This window comes from Pogoniulus pusillus, chromosome 14 (genome assembly GCF_015220805.1).
Source record: "Pogoniulus pusillus isolate bPogPus1 chromosome 14, bPogPus1.pri, whole genome shotgun sequence".
Classification (NCBI taxonomy): Eukaryota; Metazoa; Chordata; class Aves; order Piciformes; family Lybiidae; genus Pogoniulus; species Pogoniulus pusillus.
The window spans coordinates 3,055,493-3,074,118 of NC_087277.1; the positions used below are offsets into that span (position 1 = coordinate 3,055,493).

General features: G+C 43.9%; 1 protein-coding gene across 5 annotated transcripts in view; it reads left to right on the forward strand.

Annotated features, from left to right (window-relative positions):
• The window catches only part of ZFPM2 (zinc finger protein, FOG family member 2), a 402,942-nt gene that overhangs the window by 377,023 nt on the left and 7,293 nt on the right, over nt 1-18,626 (forward strand). For all 5 annotated transcript variants that reach the window (XM_064154128.1, XM_064154129.1, XM_064154132.1 and 2 more), the window contains 2 exons: nt 8,329-8,535; nt 16,350-16,574. In XM_064154128.1, the coding sequence (XP_064010198.1) occupies nt 8,329-8,535; nt 16,350-16,574 (432 nt within the window). The remainder of the gene's footprint in view (nt 1-8,328; nt 8,536-16,349; nt 16,575-18,626) is intronic.

An 18,626-nucleotide genomic window follows, 5' to 3' on the forward strand; every position in this document is an offset into this window, starting at 1 on the left:
TAATGAAGCAGCTGGCCCATTGTTTCTCTTTAATTCCTCTATTGTTTTAAGAAGATGTCACAGCTCTTTATTCTTTTATCAGGTGCTGTGCAGGAGGATCCACACAATACCTCATATTCCTACTGTATTTGCCAATGCACAAAGAAACCTCCAAAGCATTTTTCAAAGAAGGGGCACACATAATTTATAAGTTCTGTTCCTTGTACCACTCTACTGTCAAAAATTTCAACAGTATTGGATTTGAATTCATTATAATTTTTTTATTAAGCAGTGTGTCTACATATAGATATATGTACTTTGTTCATGTCAAAAAAATCAGAGATCTTCCCAGGAACTCTGCCACACTGAAACAGCATTCATTTAGCTGAGTCGTCACAGCCCCAGGGGGGAGAAGCAGGAGCAACCCAAATATGAAGATCCCATCCTATAGTGATGTGCAAAGTCTCCTTAACTGCTTAACCTGTGCAACAAAGTGTGTGTGTGTGTGAAGATAACAAATTAACTCCAACATCCATTACCATTAGTAAAAAGCATCATTTTTTTTACAAAGTGGAATCTTTCCTTGGAAGAGGAAGGCTTAATTCAGTTGACAGTGCCTGGAAGATGCTGTGAGTAACAAGTCTGTTGTTTAAATAAATTCTGATAGTCTTTTGACCCTCCTTGCAAAAAGATGCATGTACAGGAAATGGGCTATTATGTTCTCCCAGCGACACAATCAAATCCAGTAAGCACAAATTTTGCCACGTGGAAGGGGTATTTGCGACTTAACTGTCACTGGAAATTGGTTTTGATAGAAATTGCCATTGATTTCCTAATTTTGTATGAACGGTAATTGCCAGTTCTGGGTCAAAAAATTACACTCAGTGGTTCAGCAGTGACAACTAACAGAGAAGAGAGGAAAGCTGGGATTGCCTTTGAATGTGTGTTTATGTTGTTACTCTTCTTCATCTGTAGAAAAGTAGCCACACTTCCTTCCATGACACAGCTGTACTCGATGGAACTGTTTGGTTTAGCAACTTGCTTTCTTAAATCACTTCTCCTGAAAGCAGAGGTATCCGTCAGAAGACTTTGTGGATCCATGCATTTTGAAGCTCTTTTCTCCTAGTGGAGTTACTAGGAGAGCCTGGCCTTAAATACATACTTTTTTTTCCCAGCCTGTGACCCACAGACCACAAATGATCGCTCTTTTAAGGTCTGCAAAAATTAAGTGTAGGGAAAATAAGACCACCATCAGAAGGCTCAGTGTACTGGGGTCTGTGCTTTCCCTGCAAGTGTTGTAGGGTTCTGAGGATGAAGAACAAGCAGAAGGCCATGGCTGTGATTTTAAATCTTTAGAGCAGATTGCTGGTTCCAAATGGAATAATAGAGGTTGCTTTGACCTCACTGCTGTCTACAACTACCTGAAGGGAGGCTGTAGCCAGGTGGGGTTGGGCTCTTCTGCTTCCAGGCAAGCAGCAACAGAACAAGGGGACACAGTCTCAAGTTGTACCACGAGAGGTCTAGGCTGGATATTAGGACGAAGTTGTTGGCAGAGAGAATGATTGGCATTGGAATGAGCTGCCCAGGGAGGTGGTGGAGTGGCCGTCCCTGGAGATGTTGAAGCAAAGCCTGGACGAGGCACTTAGTGCCATGGTCTGGTTGACTGGATAGGGCTGGGTGCTAGGTTGGACTGGATGATCTCGGAAGTCTCTTCCAACCTGCTTGATTCCATGATTCTATGAAAAGGAATTCCAAATGCAGAAGGAAGACTCAAAGAGCTGTTTAAAAGCAAGGAAAGCAAGTTTCTCTTGTGTTTTACGTGTCTGCCTCACATCAAATAAAGTTTTGTGTTAGCATTTTGTGTTAGCACTCTGTCACCACAGCACTCTGAAGACAGAAGATAGAGTATTACTGCATCTAAATATGAATTAATTGGTTTGATTTACTATACATATTTTTCTACTGTGTGGTCCTATTCCTTGATGAGTCCAGATGCAGTTTTGTGTTGGTGGTTTGCAGCATCCCATTGCTTGCATGTTATTATTTTTCCAAAGCAAATGTCTGTCAATCACAGAGCTAAATTAGGAAAAAAATGTGCAAATGTGACACATGGCTAAGATTTTTTTTTTTCCAGCATGCTATGTAATTATTCACCTGATTTTGGCCACTGAAAGAGAAGCCATGAATTGCAGATAGCATGGATGAAGTTAAATGCTTTCATATTAGATACATTTTGCTTATACAGGGTTCTATAGGTATGGCCATACAATATAATTGAAGCTTTGTCAGCTCTGTAGCCTAGCAACAGATAATACTGTTAGGTTACTGAATTGCTCCTGGTTGACAAGTAGGGAGTATTTTTGTGTTTATCATGTTTGCTAATGATGGGATCCTTTCCAAAAGGCTTGTCTTAATCTTAATTAGAGTTTATCAGCAGAGGTCTGCATGACATTGTGCAGACACTGATTTCATAAATAATAAAAAGTGCAAGTGAAAAATTTGGCAGGAGAAGAAGATATTTAAGACCACTGATTCTTGTAAGAGCTGCATGAATTTCCAAAATGTAATCAAGTTTGAACTGTGACTCCATTCTTTATTATCGAAACTTGCAGTACACTCCACTGCAGTTTTGACAGCAATTATGAGTATGATTTATAAGCTTCCTGTTAGGAACCAGATCTGTTTGCACAAGAATCTTGATCATAAACATTGCAAAGAACACTAAGTCCACAGTTTTTTCAGGGACATCAGGGCCTTACTTTTTCCTTTGCATAGAAAGCTGGGTTGCAGGGTGGGGGTTTGGTTTGGTTTGTTTAAGGAATGTCTTGGGTTTGGGTTTTGTTGTTTTTTTTTTCCAAGCAGCAAAAATGTTTGTGAGGAAAGATGCAGACAAAGAAGTGAATCCTGAAATAACCTTTCCATTTGGTGCAAACCGAAGGTATCAGCTACTCAGTGCCTGATGTCTCTTGATAAACAACTCCTGGCAGTGCAATTGGAATGTGATTTTCTTCCTTTTGTTTGCACAATACAATATTCTTTACCTTCCCCAACTTTATTTGGTTAAACAAACATTTCTAATGCTTTGCAATGTGAACTACAAAGAGAGTTCAAGTAAATAAAGTAGTGCCTATAGGCATTTTTTTCCCCTCTTCTCCTTCTTGACATGTATGTATTGTATATCACCTGCATTTCTTTGGTTTATGCATAGGTATAAAGCAATATATTGCAGGCTCTAGAGACTTACTTTCAATTTGGCAGAGTCAGAACTAGGCTTGTAGAGAGCACAGCTTTCCAATAGCAGAAAGCCTTCTGATATTTCAAAAACTTCCATTCAGTGCTAAAACAAGAGTAAGGCTTTTCTTACCCACCTTGTAAAACCAGTAAGACTCTTTTTAGTATCAGTGACTGAGCAGCCAACTTGTTACAGGAGAGAAGAGGCCCAGAATCTCTTGTCTGCCATTGTCTTGCCTTCTAACCAAATAGTATCACCATGATTTCATTCCTGAAGGAACTGTCACTCATCCCTGCTAGAGTTTATCTGGAGGTTCTTTTCTCTTCTTTTGATGACTACATCTGTCTTAAGACTGGGAAACGTGGCCTGGTAAAGCTTTGATAGAACCATTTCACCCCCATAATCTTCTTTCTGGCAAAAAGAGCAGTTGGTTAAAAAATTGTTAGCCAGCTTATTCAGACCTTCATCTCATGCAAAGAGTAAGCTTTGGTGTTTCCTTATGAAATCTTCATGTCTGTGCAAAAGGTTCCAGTAGATGTTTTCCTGTCTCCTTCTCCATCACCACTGGTACTTGGCAGAAATCTGTCATGAGCACCGGCCCTTAGCTTTATGAAGAGATGTGCTCCGGAGGAATCAGCGTGTGTATGTCAGTCTTGGCATGCAGAAATGTTTGTGGGAAGCAACCTTTGTCCTTTTTCCTAACCACCACCTGTAAGGAAGCCCTGATCCCTGACAAAGCTTTCTAGACAGGTTGATACTTCATGTAATAGTCATGATTGGAAATTCCTGTTGGATATGGCAGCCTTTGGCAGGTTCTGTGCACACCATTTCCCTGACTGTGCTGTAGAAGGCTGAAGAAGACTTCTCCTCCTCTGTTTCCCTCTGTGTAGGGAGGCCAGCATATTTGCATTCACTGCATTAAGGGGAATAAAGTTGATTGCATCTTTCAGAACAGCAGCTATTGCCTTAACCCTGTGCAAACAGCGTAGAAGGGAACCGGTCTGTACTCTGTCCTGTCTTTATGGGTGACTGTTGTTGCATTTCCAGTAGCTGGAACAATGCATCATTTGGGAGTTCATCTGGGGATTTAACTTACTGAAGAAAACATGGGCATACATGTCATGATGGCTTAAATGCCTCATTTTCTATAGAGTAGGCTGAAAGAAAACAGCATAAAAATGTCATTCTCCAGTCTGAATCCTGCTGGGCTGAGGGTTTGTGTTCAAATGCAGGAGCAGATTAAATTTCTGTGGTTCTGTTTTCGGTTAACAAGCCAAGCTAGAGATGGTTGTGTTTCCAAAGCTGTCACACATCCCACTCAGCTGTGCCTGCCATAGGTGTGACAGCCTCCAGGAGCTGGGTGGACCAGGCAGCCGAGGTCACTGCTCACTTCAGCTGTCCGAGTTTAATCTGCTGCTGGACATGAGTCAACACCCTGAGGAGCTCTAACACCAGGAGTCTGAGTCAGCCTTTTAGCTGATCCAGACTGATTGCAGCTGGAGACCCAGTCAGTAATCAGCTACACTTTCCTTTTTTTCTCCTTTCCCCAAGGGCACAACATGTCAAGATGTTTGCTGGGATAGAGAAAGTCTCAGTTGGTTCTTCTGCAGTGACTCATTTTTATTTTAATGAGAAATCAAACAAATAACACAGCTGAGGAAGAGTTCTCTCTCTGCATTAAGACAACTGAAGTATGTTGGTTGATTATTATACCTTCTGTATCTAACTGAAGAGAAGTGTGTGCAAATAATGGAAGCCCCCTTCCTCCCAGAAAATGAGCTGTGTGCTGTCTGTAGTAAGAGTGCTCAGTTTCAGGTTTTCAGATTGCAGCATGTGCATCACGTATTTTTATCTACAAGACTAATTAAGAACACTTCAGGAATTTAGCCTCGTTCTCTCTTTTGTACCAGTTTAACTCTGACAGTTTCTGTATATTTACTCCTGATATATAGCAGGCAGCAAGTCAGACTGCCTCATTGCTGTCTACAGCTACCTGAAGGGACATTGTGGAGGGGCTGCTGCTGGGCTCTTCTCATGGGTTGTTGGAGACAGAACAAGGTGGAATGGCCTCAAGCTGAGACTGAGAAGATTTAGATTGGACATTAGGAAAAAAGTTTTTCACAGAGAGAGTGGTCAGGGGCTGGAATGAGGTGCTCAGAGAAGTGGTGGAGCACCAACCCTGGATGTGTTTAAGGGTGGTTTGGATGTCCTGCTTGGGGATATGGTTTAAGGTGAATCTTGTAGAGTAGGTTTCTAGGTTGGATTTGGTGGTCCTGAGAGTCTTTTCTAGCCTGGATGTTTCTGTGATTCTGGGATTCAAAAGTTGGAATTCCTACTTGGGCATTAGGCTTGTACTTTTGTAGTCATTTACGCCACTATTTAGCCTGGAGAAGAGGAGGCTCAGGGGTGACCTCATTGCTGTCTACAACTACCTGAAGGGACATTGTGGCCAGGTGGGGGTTGGTCTCTTCTCCCAGGCAAGCAGCAACAGAACAAGGGGACACAGTCTCAAGTTGTGCCGGGGAAAATATAGGCTGGATGTTAGGAGGAAGTTCCTGCCAGAGAGAGTGATTGGCATTGGAATGGGCTGCCCAGGGAGGTGGTGGAGTCACCATCCCTGGAGGTGTTCAAGAAAAGCCTGGATGAGGCACTTGGTGCCATGGCCTGGTTGACTGGACAGGGCTGGGGGACAGATTGGACTGGCTGATCTTGGAGGTCTCTTCCAACCTGGTTGATTCTATGATTCTATCTTCACATTTCATCTTTCCTTTAGAGGAAATGACTCAGGTTTGTGCCATTGAATGCTGTAGGGTGGTAAACCTCAGTGTGCTTTGGTCCCATCAGGGTCAATTGTTTGTAAACTTTGGAGCCCCCTCCAGCTGCCGCATTCCAGAAGGGTGAATGCAGAGACACTGTTCTGCTTTGAAACTTTCACACCACTTTGAGGTCTGGAAGCTGAGCTGTCTTTGCCTGCCGAAACACATTGTCAAGTGATGCTGTTTTGTTTGCTCATCTTTGAAAGCTAATACAGTGGTTTAATTAATTGTCCAAGATTTCTCTAAAACAATGTCCTAATTCTTCCATTTAGCTCTGGCGTATCATACGCTGTTGTTATCTCCTCGCCCAGATTTTTTTGCAACAAGTTGTTTTAAAACTATAATCTCTTTGAGGGGAAAAAAATGAAGTGCAGTTGAAAAGGCAGTTATGCCAAAAGATAAACACAGCAATATTACTTATCAAAATGAGTACAGTTTTTGCTTGCCTAATGAATACAACATATAGCTTTTTTCTATATATACAAAACCTGAGGGGGGGGGGAGGGAAGCTTTAGAACATACAAAGTATGCAACATTATTTCAGACATAACTGTATTGGATATGTATCTAGGCCTGAGAGTGTAGATAACACAATATAAGTGCTTTGGCTGTCTAAACATGTTAAATAAATGAGCATTCACTATCACATTCAAATACATTAGTAGATGTACTCGCATAGTTAATTCTCTCTTTAATGCACTGCACGTGACAGTTGCAGCACAGAGCCTAGAGTGTATCTTGCTGTCTGATGAAAGTTCTTCCACCTCCCCCCCCCCCCCCCCCCCCCCCCCAACTTTTAAACAAACCTTTATTTGAATAAGCCTTTATGAAACAGATCTTTGGCATATCTTCTTTTCAGGAAGTTCAGTCAGTGTAAGCAGAGATAAAGCAGTCATGTTCCAAAGAATATTACATAAGGGAAGATTTCTCAGAGAAAGAGAGTGGCAACGTTGAGGGAGGGGAAGAACACCCTAGGAGGAAATCTGATTGCTTTCATGCAGCTATTTGCTTTTGTTGTGCTGCAGCTCGCTGTTCAGGATCACACAAACTTGGTGTTAAGGGAAAAAAAATGGACAGGAATTTGGGTGGAAAACAGCAACGAGGAAAGTGCCACACAAAGTATTTTCACCTGTGCCTTGATTTTCTTGCAGCTGTTTGCTTTTGTTGTGCTGCAGCTCGCTGTTCAGGATCACACAAACTTGGTGTTAAGGGAAAAAAAATAGGCAGGAATTTGGGTGGAAAACAGCAATGAGGAAAGTGCCACACAAAGTATTTTCACCTGTGTCTTGATTTTCTTGCAGCTGTTTGCTTTTGTTGTGCTGCAGCTCGCTGTTCAGGATCACACAAACTTGGTGTTAAAGGAAAAAAAATAGACAGGAATTTGGGTGGAAAAACAACAATAGGAAAGTGCCACATAAAATATTTTCACCTATGTCTTGATTTTCTTGCAGCTGTTTGCTTTTGTTGTGCTGCAGCTCGCTGTTCAGGATCACACAAACTTGGTGTTAAAGGAAAAAAAATAGGCAGGAATTTGGGTGGAAAACAACAATGAGGAAAGTGCCACACAAAGTATTTCCACCTGTGCCTTGATTTTCTTGCAGCTGTTTGCTTTTGTTGTGCTGCAGCTCGCTGTTCAGGATCACACAAACTTGGTGTTAAAGGAAAAAAAATATAGGCAGGAAATTGGGTGGAAAACAGCAATGAGGAAAGTGCCACACAAAGTATTTTCACCTGTGTCTTGACTTTCTTGCAGCTGTTTGCTTTTGTTGTGCTGCAGCTCGCTGTTCAGAATCACACAAACTTGGTGTTAAAGGAAAAAAAATAGGCAGGAATTTGGGTGGAAAACAGCAATGAGGAAAGTGCCACACAAAGTATTTTCACCTGTGTCTTGATTTTCTTGCAGCTGTTTGCTTTTGTTGTGCTGCAGCTCGCTGTTCAGGATCACACAAACTTGGTGTTAAAGGAAAAAAAATAGGCAGGAATTTGTGTGGAAAACAACAATGAGGAAAGTGCCACATAAAATATTTTCACCTATGTCTTGATTTTCATGATGCTGGCCTTTTAGAAGACAAAATGGAATGCTGAAATTTATCATTCAGGCTGCAAATAGTTAGGAAAAGTCTCCCCAAAGTGCTATGCTTCCACATTGACAATCCCTGTATTAATAGAAGTAAAGGTCAGTAGCCTCTTTACCTTGAACAAGTCATCAAGATTGTTAAAAGGAGTGTGAAGCTATGGCACTGGTGCTTTTAGTTTTGTAATCTCATCAGTTAAATATTCCTACTTTTATGTTTCCTGTAGGAGGGCAGCTTTGGTGCACCACAACCAAGGCCATCGCAGAGGGCGAGGAGCTGATTGCCTTTGTTGTAGATTTTGACTCCAGGCTGCAAGCTGCTACTCAGATGACTCTCACGGAAGGGATGTATCCTGCACGGCTGCTGGACTCCATACAGTTGCTCCCCCAACAAGCTGCAATGGCATCTATTTTGCCAACAGCCATTGTGAACAGTAAGTGATGAGCACTATTCTCTGGCATTTTTTTAAAGCAGCAGGACCTTGAGGCACATATGAGGAGATAATACAGCTGATAGTGAATTCAAGACCACAGAAACCACACGACTTAAAACCTAGGTCTCAAAGCTTGCTTTTAATCCCACATCATCTCAGATGAACTCAGAGACCTGAAAGGAGGAGGAAGAGCTGAGCTGTGCGAGAGCCTCACTCAGAGTATCTGACCTGCCCTCGTGTGGAGGTTCTGTGATCTGCTCCCAGAGTCTGTAGGACCAGAAACTGTTAAAATCAGGCCTGATGGCTCACAGAGTCCAGCCTCTGCTGCTCAGGTATGCCTGCTGCTTAAACAACTGCAGCTTCTAGTAATAATTCATGATAGATACTCTGTAGAAAGGAAGAACATATCTCTTCAGTAGTTGTTTCAAAATGCAGCAGAGATCATGCCTTATAGCAGTGCTGATTTATTGTAGTATCTCCACTCAATGGGGATGCCCAAGGATGTTTTTTATGTCCTCTGGACATCGGCAGACCCTACCATGGACAAAGTACAGCATGTAATTAAGTACTGTCCTTAGAGAGGAGGAACATGAGTACATGATAAGTCAGTTCCTGAACTGGGACAAGTTAGGTTGAATTAAATTTCTCCTGGCCTCACATACCCTTAGCTCTCAGCACTTTGTAAGCCTGTCCATTTAGACCCCATGCTGGAGCACTTCCCTATGCTTCCCATGAAGTTTAGTACTTCTAAGTATTGTAATTAGATACAGTGAATTAATGATCAGTATTCCAGGTGTGACACACATGCAAGTCCCTGACCTACCACACAGGCTCACACCAGACAGTTAAAATAGCTGTGGTAAAACATTTTACTCCATGGTTTCCTTTATTTAATTCTTTTTCCTTTTGCAATTGATTGCTTTCTGGATAAGCAGTCTTCATAGCTACACATTTATTGTTAGCCTGTTTTAAAAGTTAAACCTCAGAATGTTCAAGTCCTCCAAGTCTCCTCTTTCAGAGATTGAGCTGGCAGCAATCTCAAGCCCTTTTACTAAACATGCTCATGTTTACCCCAGCAGTGGGGCTTCTGGGGGTTGGCATAGCTGTTCACAGAACTAGCAATTAGCACTGAACAGGACCTTTGCAAAAGAAGGTGTCAGAAACCCATACATGGACGACCAAGTGACCACAGTTACACCACTGCGTGTAGCCAACGGCTGCAAGAGAGCCACCCGGGAGGGAATTACCTCACCTAAAGGGCTAAGAGTCACTGAGATCTTGTATTGGCTGAGGTTGCATTGTTGTACAAATCTGCATGAAGCTAACTCTGGGCTTTGGCAAAGGAGTCGGAGTGCTGCAGCATGAAATTTCTGGAGCTACCTTTGCTGCCAGTAGTGCCTTTTGCAGGGCTCTGGAAAGCCACTTTGGTCATTGAAACTTCTGCTGCTAGGAAGAGGCCAAGCTTATGGTGCATCAGGTCTGGCTATATATATATCTAACAGCAGCTGAAAGTAACCTATGTGGCTTTAACTTTAGGAGGCTGTTAAGGTATCAATTCTCACTGTCCAGAACTTTCCACCCAGGTTCTGGCTGTGCCTCTGACCAGGTGGGGATGTTTCCATGTTTCGTTCTTGAGCTGGTGAAATTCAGTTTCTTCAGTAAAGGCTTGAGCTCAATACAGGTCCAGCAATGTGCTGAACACAGCTCTAGATGGCACTTTGGAACATGGTTTTGTGGGCATGGTGGTGTTGGGTTGATGGTTGGACTAGATGATCTTAGAGGTCTTAGAATCATAGAATCAACCAGGTTGGAAGAGACCTCCAAGATCAGCCAGTCCAACCTAGCACCCAGCCCTGTCCAGTCAACTAGACCATGGCACTAGGTGCCTCAGCCAGGCTTTGCTTCAACACCTCCAGGCACAGCGACTCCACCACCTCCCTGGGCAGCCCATTCCAATGCCAATCACTCTCTCTGCCAACAACTTCCTCCTAACATCCAGCCTAGACCTGCCCTGGCACAACTTGAGACTGTGTCCCCTTGTTCTGTTGCTGGTTGCCTGGGAGAAGAGGCCAACCCCCACCTGGCTACAATGTCCCTTCAGGTAGTTGTAGTCTTTTCCAACCTTTCTGATTCTATGATTTGTAGTGAGGCATTTCTGAACCATTCTTTTGCTGGATGGCAGAGGAAAAAAAAAATGAGTTTCTGGAAAAAATTAAGTGTTGTAAGAGCATATTTTAATGTTTCATGACACTATCTACTTGGGAAAAAAACACTCTCTGTTAGGAGGAAGTTCTTCAGAGAGAGAGAGATTGGCATTGGAATGGGGTGCCCGGGGCGGGGGGGGTGGAGTCGCTGTCCCTAGTGGTGTTCAAGCAAAGCCTGGATGAGGCACTTAGTGCTATGGTCTAGTTGATTGGCCAGGCATGGGTGCTAAGTTGGACTGGATGATCTTGGAAGTCTCTTCCAACCTGGTTGATTCTGTGATCACCCAAAGTAGTTGAAAATTGCTCATGTTTGGTCACAAAATTATTTGTGGAATTAGGATTTGGATAACACTGGGGAGGTCAAGAAGAAAAAATGAAATTTATTGTTCTGGGTTTCTTATTCACCTTAAGTCAAATGCAAATTTTGGTAGGGGAACTATTAGAGGGAAATAAGAGATTATAGGAATCCCTTCCTCCCACATGCCTTTCTGCTGTGGTAATTGAGGGGTTTCTGTTGTTAAATGGAATCCATGGGTCAAATTCCAACTCCATTTCACATTACTGCAGAGAGGTGGAGGAGTCGCCATCCCTGGAGGTGTTCAAGCAAAGCCTGGATGAGGCACTTAGTGCCATGGTCTGGTTGATTGGCCAGGGCTGGGTGCTGGCTTGGACTGAATGAGCTTGGAGGTCTCTTCCAACCTGGTTGATTCTGTTACAATTCCAATATGTCACCTTTGGCTGATTGAGCTTAAATTTGAATATTTAATTTCCTGAATCAATCCATTTACATTTTTGGAAGCTATCCATCATTAACAAAATAAGTTTTGCCTTTGAAGAATTAAAGCATTCATTTCAGCTAGCCACTACCTATTTTCCACCACGTTAGAGGAGCATGGTGCTTTTAGAGTTTCCCCCTCCATCACAATTCACCAGACTAACTCAGCCAGATGAAAGTTAAGGAATGAAGCTATATTTACAGCAAGGCAATTTTACAAGCATATGTACACAATATATATACAAGTTAAAAATAATACAGCACTACAAAACACAAACCATAGAACTGCCCAGGAGGGCTTTCAAACTAGCTCCCCTCCTTCCTTACGAGGCTGGTGAGAGGTCTTGAGCACAGCCCTATGAGGAGAGGCTGAGGGAGCTGGGATTGGTTAGCCTGGAGAAGAGGAGGCTCAGGGGAGACCTCATTGCTGTCTACAACTACCTGAAGGGTGGCTGTGGCCAGGAGGAGTTTGCTCTCTTCTCTCAGGTGGCCAGCACCAGAACAAGAGGACACAGCCTCAGGCTGTGCCAGGGGAGATTTAGGCTGGAGGTGAGGAGAAAGTTCTTCCCTGAGAGAGTCATTGGACACTGGAATGGGCTGCCCGGGGAGGTGGTGGAGTCGCCGTCCCTGGGGCTGTTCAGGGCAGGACTGGACGTGGCACTTGGTGCCATGGTCTGGCCTTGAGCTCTGTGGTAAAGGCTTGGACTTGATGGTCTGTGAGGTCTCTTCCAACCTTGGTGATACTGTGATACTGTTCCACCCCCACCCTTATATCAGTCTTACAAGTCTTACATCTTGGGGGGGGTGAGGGGTTGATTTAGTTGTGGCAATTAACAAGGCAGGAAGTATAAAATACTTAGTTGCTTTATTTCCAAAAAACCCCACTCAGAGCTATGTACAAATGAGTTAAATGTGGGTTCTAGTTTGGTCAGGAGAAATCTTCACAAGGATATTTATGGGCAATTCATTCATTTAGAAGAATCAGAAAACTGGAAAAGTTTAGCCACAATATGTCTTTGTCCCATTTACAGATAGGCAGCCTAAAGCCCTAGGGAAAGTCTGAGTGGAGGAGCAGTAATTTTTGAGGTAGTCCCTGGCTCCTTTGCAACACTGTTGGAACTGTTCGGCATCTTGGTAGGCATTGAGAGGCTTCTAGATCTTCCCAAGCTCCAGCAGGGTGCTGGGAAAGAGGCAGACCCTCTCTGACCTGATCCTGGTTCCTCTTGGCACAGAGGTTTGCAGAGGTGCAGGCAGGATCTCTTGCAGATGTGCAGAGAGCTCAATGTCGGTGGCACTTCTCACCACGTCATGGGGCGCTTAATGCCTTCTTCTGGGAAACTTGAGGCACTTAAGTTTCCAGGTATTTCTAGCCCAAAACATCAGGACTAAGCTGGTCTGAAGCTCTAGGCAGAACAGAACATGTTGTCCAAGTCAAGAGCAGTGAGGCAGAGCACATTGTCTGAGCAAAGCAGAACTTAGAGTAGAGCAGAACTTAGAGTAGAGCAGCACCCCGTGAGGCAGAGGTTCCATGAGGCAGAGGCAGCACAACTGTTTGAAACTTAGCTCAATTTGTATTATTTGTCCGAGTGCAAAGGCTCCTTTGGGCACAGATATTCACCAATCAAAGGCATTTGCCAAACTGACCATATTAGGTGACCCCAGGGCTTGCTTACCCTTATTTGGGTAAGACACTTACAAGTACTTAAACATCTGTGGGTACCTGTTTATCACTTTGCAGTGGACATAATGGACCAAGCCTTTGTTTTCCACCTGCCCTTTCTTGTCCCATCAGCAGAAGGGTGAGGCAAGCCAGGACATGTTTTAGGCCTGTTAGCCTTCCAAAACAGGGTGAGATTGCCAGATAAGGAGTTAGAAGCAGAATGATTAGTTTGGGTTACACAGATTCAGGCAAAGATAGTTGCTGCAGCAGCAGCCAGAGACACACTGAGGGACTCAGTTTGTTTCTTGTTTTTCTATCTCTCAGCAGAATCTATGAGTGATACAGACATCACTATTATTTTCTCTCATTAAAATGTTCTCTCATAAAAATATTCCAATCAGCCTGAAGCCAGCACAAGGAACAATAGTTTCAGATCTCATTCCTACACATTGTTCTCCCTAGGTTTCCATTCTGTCATCATGAAGAATTCCTTCAGTGTGTTTCCTCTGCATGAGCCAGCAGTGTGCCCAGGTGGCCAAGAGAGCCAATGGCATCCCCTGGCCTGCATCAGGAATGGTGTGGTCAGCAGGAGCAGGGAGGTCATTCTGCCCCTGTACTCTGCACTGGTTAGACCACACCTTGAGTACTGTGTTCAGTTCTGGGCCCCCCAGTTTAGGAGGGACACTGAGATGCTTGAGCATGTCCAGAGAAGGGCGATGAGGCTGGGGAGAGGCCTTGAGCACAGCCCTACGAGGAGAGGCTGAGGGAGCTGGGATTGGTTAGCCTGGAGAAGAGGAGGCTCAGGGGTGACCTCATTGCTGTCTACAACTACCTGAGGGGTGGTTGTAGCCAGGAGGAGGTTGCTCTCTTCTCTCAGGTGGCCAGCGCCAGAACGAGAGGACACAGCCTCAGGCTGTGCCAGGGGAGATTTAGGCTGGAGGTGAGGAGAAAGTTCTTCCCTGAGAGAGTCATTGGGCACTGGAATGGGCTGCCCGGGGAGGTGGTGGAGTCGCCGTCCCTGGAGCTGTTCAAGGCAGGATTGGACGTGGCACTTGGTGCCATGGTCTGGCCTTGAGCTCTGTGGTAAAGGGTTGGACTTGATCTGTGAGGTCTCTTCCAACCCTGGTGATACTGTGATACTGTGATACTGTGAAATGAGAATCACATATTCCCCATGCATAACTGGAGTTAGAGACTGTCCAGGCCATCTAGCCCTAGCAAATAAAGATGTTTGGAAGTCTTATTCATTAGGATAATCATAAAGTCCCATTCTGAGCTGGAATGCAGGCAGGTGAATTCAAACAGGACGTGTTGCCCATATCACAATTTCCTATTACTGCTGTTGGATTTTCTTCTTCTGTGAAATCTCAGTGATTCAACATTTTAAACTATTTGAAGCTGAAAAACAAATGCTGGAACGTCAGCTGGACATGGCAAATAACTCAAGCTGTATCAGTAATGTTTTAGTAGTGGTGCCTACTGGAGTGCTAACTGCTCCATTAAATGTCTGTGTCTTAAATCCATGCACAGCTGTTCAGTGACAACAGTAAAACCAGAAAAGGGCAGTGGAGAAAATATTTGGTTTCCAAATTCATGAGGAGAAAAATAGACAAGCATTAGCCATGTGGTCAGTGGAGCAAACTGAGCAGTGTAAATTTTGGCTGCATTTGTAGATATTTACCAAATAAAAGACTCATCTGTTTCAGTGGGTTGGAGTCTTTGACTTGGTTCACTCAAAGGAATTGGAACAGAGCAGTTGTCCTATACACATCAGTATTTGAATCTAAACATAAGTTGGGAATGATAATCAGCTTTGCAGGCTGTGTTTTCAGAGCAGCTATAACCATTCTTCTGTGTTAACTTAGTTACAATCACTTGCTGGTGATTTTGTGTTCTGAAGTCCCTGAGAGCTTTGATGTTCACCAAAATGTGGTTTGATGTTGGCTGCAGTTGCTTTTACTCTCTGATCCTGAGATCAGCCGGCACAATCTGGCTGCACTCATCATTTCATCCTCTCTTAGTCTCAAAAAGAGGCAAGAATTGTCCAAAGCAGATACAAGGAGTCATCCTGGACCCACGGCTGCTCCCAAACAGGAGCCAACACGGTGCCCAGGTGGCCAGAATCCCCTCCCTCGCCCTGCTGGCCACACTTCTCCTGCTGCAGCCCAGGCTCTGGTTGGCTTTCTGGGCTGCAAGTGCACACTGCTGGCTCATGCTGAGCTTCTCATCCACCAGCACCCCCAGGTGCTAGAAATTTTAACTTTTTCTGTTAATAATAGTAGGAACACAGGAAACAAAAAGGCTGCTTGGTATAATATTGCATTCAACACTCTAGGGTCTCAAGGAAATTAGATATAAATAAGTCTGGCTTCTGCAGTCTGGGGGTTGGTCTCCTCTCCCAGACAACCAGCAACAGAACAAGGGGACACAGTCTCAAGTTGTGCCAGGGGAAGTATAGGCTGGATGTTAGGAGGAAGTTCTTCACAGAGAGAGTGATTGGCATTGGAATGGGCTGCCCAGGGAGGTGGTGGAGTCGCCATCACTGGAGGTGTTCAAGAAAAGCCTGGATGAGGCACTTGGTGCCATGGTCTGGTTGACTGGCTAGGGCTGGGTGTTAGGTTGGCCTGAATGATCTTGGGGATCTCTTCCAACCTGGCTGATTCCATTCTATTCTATCCTAGTATCTGAGGAACGGGACTTTACTGTATTAACTGCATAAGCATTCTGAAGATAAACATTCTTCAGGGTGATCTGCAATTAGCATTCCAAAATTTCAAGGTCCAATGTTGGAAATGGCATAGGGAAAAAAAAAAAGGTCCAAACTGAAAGATATCATCTGTTGAGTAGTGATGTATTGGAAATACAGCTTAGGTCTTGAGTTAATAGTGCATATTCACAGCAAACTATTTATTTAATTCATCTTTTACAGTAACTACCTGATAAAAACTTCTGGGTTTTCAGTGACCATTTTTCAAACCTCCTTTTGACTGTGTCCCATGTTCAATCTCTCACCTGCAAGTGGCATTTTAATAAGCCCATGGCTCTATTTTCAATTTGTTTTCCTTTTAATAAGCATGTGTTTAATGGGGAATTGAGGAAAATTAATCCAGCTGTGATAATTGGTTGGCACCGAGTGCACCATGGCTAACCTGCACCTGGTTCTATTTGCTTGCAGAGGACATATTCCCTTGCAAGTCCTGTGGCATTTGGTATCGGAGCGAGCGCAACCTGCAAGCCCATCTCATGTATTACTGCAGTGGGAGGCAAAGAGAGGGGCCCCAGCTGTCAGAGGAGAATGAAGATAGTGCTCAGCATATATCCAGTGTCTGCCCCTTTCCACAGTGCACCAAAAGCTTTTCTAATGCAAGAGCTCTGGAGATGCACCTAAATTCTCACAGTGGTAAGTACCATCTGTTTTCCTGTGTCACCTTCTAGGTGCACCTACTGGAATTATTCACTGTAGACATTCAGTGGATCAGTGTCTCTCCAAATACATGCAAATGTTAGGTGTAGATACTACCAGAGTATCAACAGCTTCAGACCACTGCTCTACACCAAGCACCTCTCCCAGGTGTCATTTTCTTTACCTGCTAACCCTCATTTGAATGCTGTCTCTTAACGTGTGCATGCATACATACAGGCAGCATTTCCTTACTGCTGAACCTGTCCTCAGGAGTCAGACACAGAACACTGCTGCCTGGTGTCTGAAAGATTCAATCAGTTACCCCAGAATTCCATCCATCAAGCATGGGTCTGCTAGACTACAGTCTCTACCAACTCTGTTTCAATGCTCAGCAGAGAAGTACACCCCACCAGAGAGAAAGTCCTTCTAAAATAAGATACTAAGGTCCTAGAGTAGGCTTCTTAGACAGGATGCTTTATGAATCAGGGTCCAGAACTCTCTTGTGTTTTTCCTGGGACACTTGTTTCATAATAATACTCTTTTACCTCCTTATAAATATAAATCAGGGATAGTATTTTCTTTGCTCATGTTGTTAAAATAATAATACATACTGTTTTATACATACATCCATACTGCAACACTACATAGTTCCCACTGTATAGGTCTCCAGTTCAAGAAGGACATAGGACTGCTTGAGAGAGTCCGGTGCAGAGCCACAAAGATGATGAAAGGAATAGAACATCTCTCTTACAAGGAGAAGCTGAGGCATCTGGGGCTCTTGAGCTTGGAGAGGAGGAGACTGAGAGGTGACCTCATTCATGGTTATAAGTATGTAAGGGTGAGTGCCAAGAGGATGGAGCCAGGCTCTGTGCAGGACAAGGGGCGGTGGGGGGAAGATGAGGCATAGGAAGTTTGATGGAAACATGAGAAGGAATTTTTTCCCTGTGAGTGTGACAGAACCCTGAAACAGGCTGCCCAGGGGAGTTGTGGAGACTCCCTCTCTGGAGATATTCAAAACCTGCCTATGTGATCTACTATAGGTGGTCCTGCTCCAGCAGGGGATTGGACTGGATGAGCTTTTGAGGTCCCTTTCAGGCCCTAACCTGTAATTCTATGATACATAAAAATGGGGCTTACAAAATTCCTGAGATTAAAAGTCTTGAACTCAGCAGGAGTCTTATGTCCTTCCCTAGGGGCCCTCAGGGTGTGCTTTTTGAGTTTGTTTTAAATTAGGGCTGGAAACACAGGTTGAGAGTTTGCAGAGCATCCTGCACTGGAGTTCTCAATAGCAGAGGAAGCAAGACTGCAGTGTCAGTTTATGGCTATGTTGGCTGTCTGGTGTACAAAGCTTTATCTAAAGGGCTATGTTAAAGAAGGTGAAGTCTAAAGGACATGAATGTGTGCTTTAGTCACAGATGAAAGTCTTATTCAGCTGCAGTGTGGAAGCTGGAAGAGTGGGAGTCTACTGCGTGGACTTGGTGAAATGAAAACTTCTCATGTGGTAGGTGGGCAGGCAGTACAAGTCTAGAGAAGGCATCACACTGCCTTGGAGGACTTTGGTACCTACCAGAACAGTAGAAGAGTGCTAAGGGAGGAACTTCCATATGTAGTCAACATACACAACGCTTCGCCATTCATTTAGAGGTCAGATCTTTTTGTGCTTGCAGATCTTAACTGAATATCCTGTCTCTTGCCTAGTGAATATTTCACTGTTCAGTGAAGCAACAAAACAGCAGGAGCAGCTGCAGCAAGAGCAGGTGAATGCAGCCCAATGTGTCTTACAGCCCAGTAATTAACACCAGGTGCTCTTGGAAAAGAACAAATTCACTTCTCCCCAGGGAGAGGAAAATTCTGAAATCCTACCCATTGTGTAAGAGAGATGCTTCAGCTCTTCACATTTAGTGATGGGCCATTGGCTTAGGCCTTGGGAGGGTTTTCAGCCATGAGCTGTGAGTGACCAGATCTTTTTGCAGCCTAGAGATAAGTGTGCTTTTCCTTGAGAGACATGTGCCTGAGATCCTGCTGAACTTCCAGCAAGAATCTTTAAGT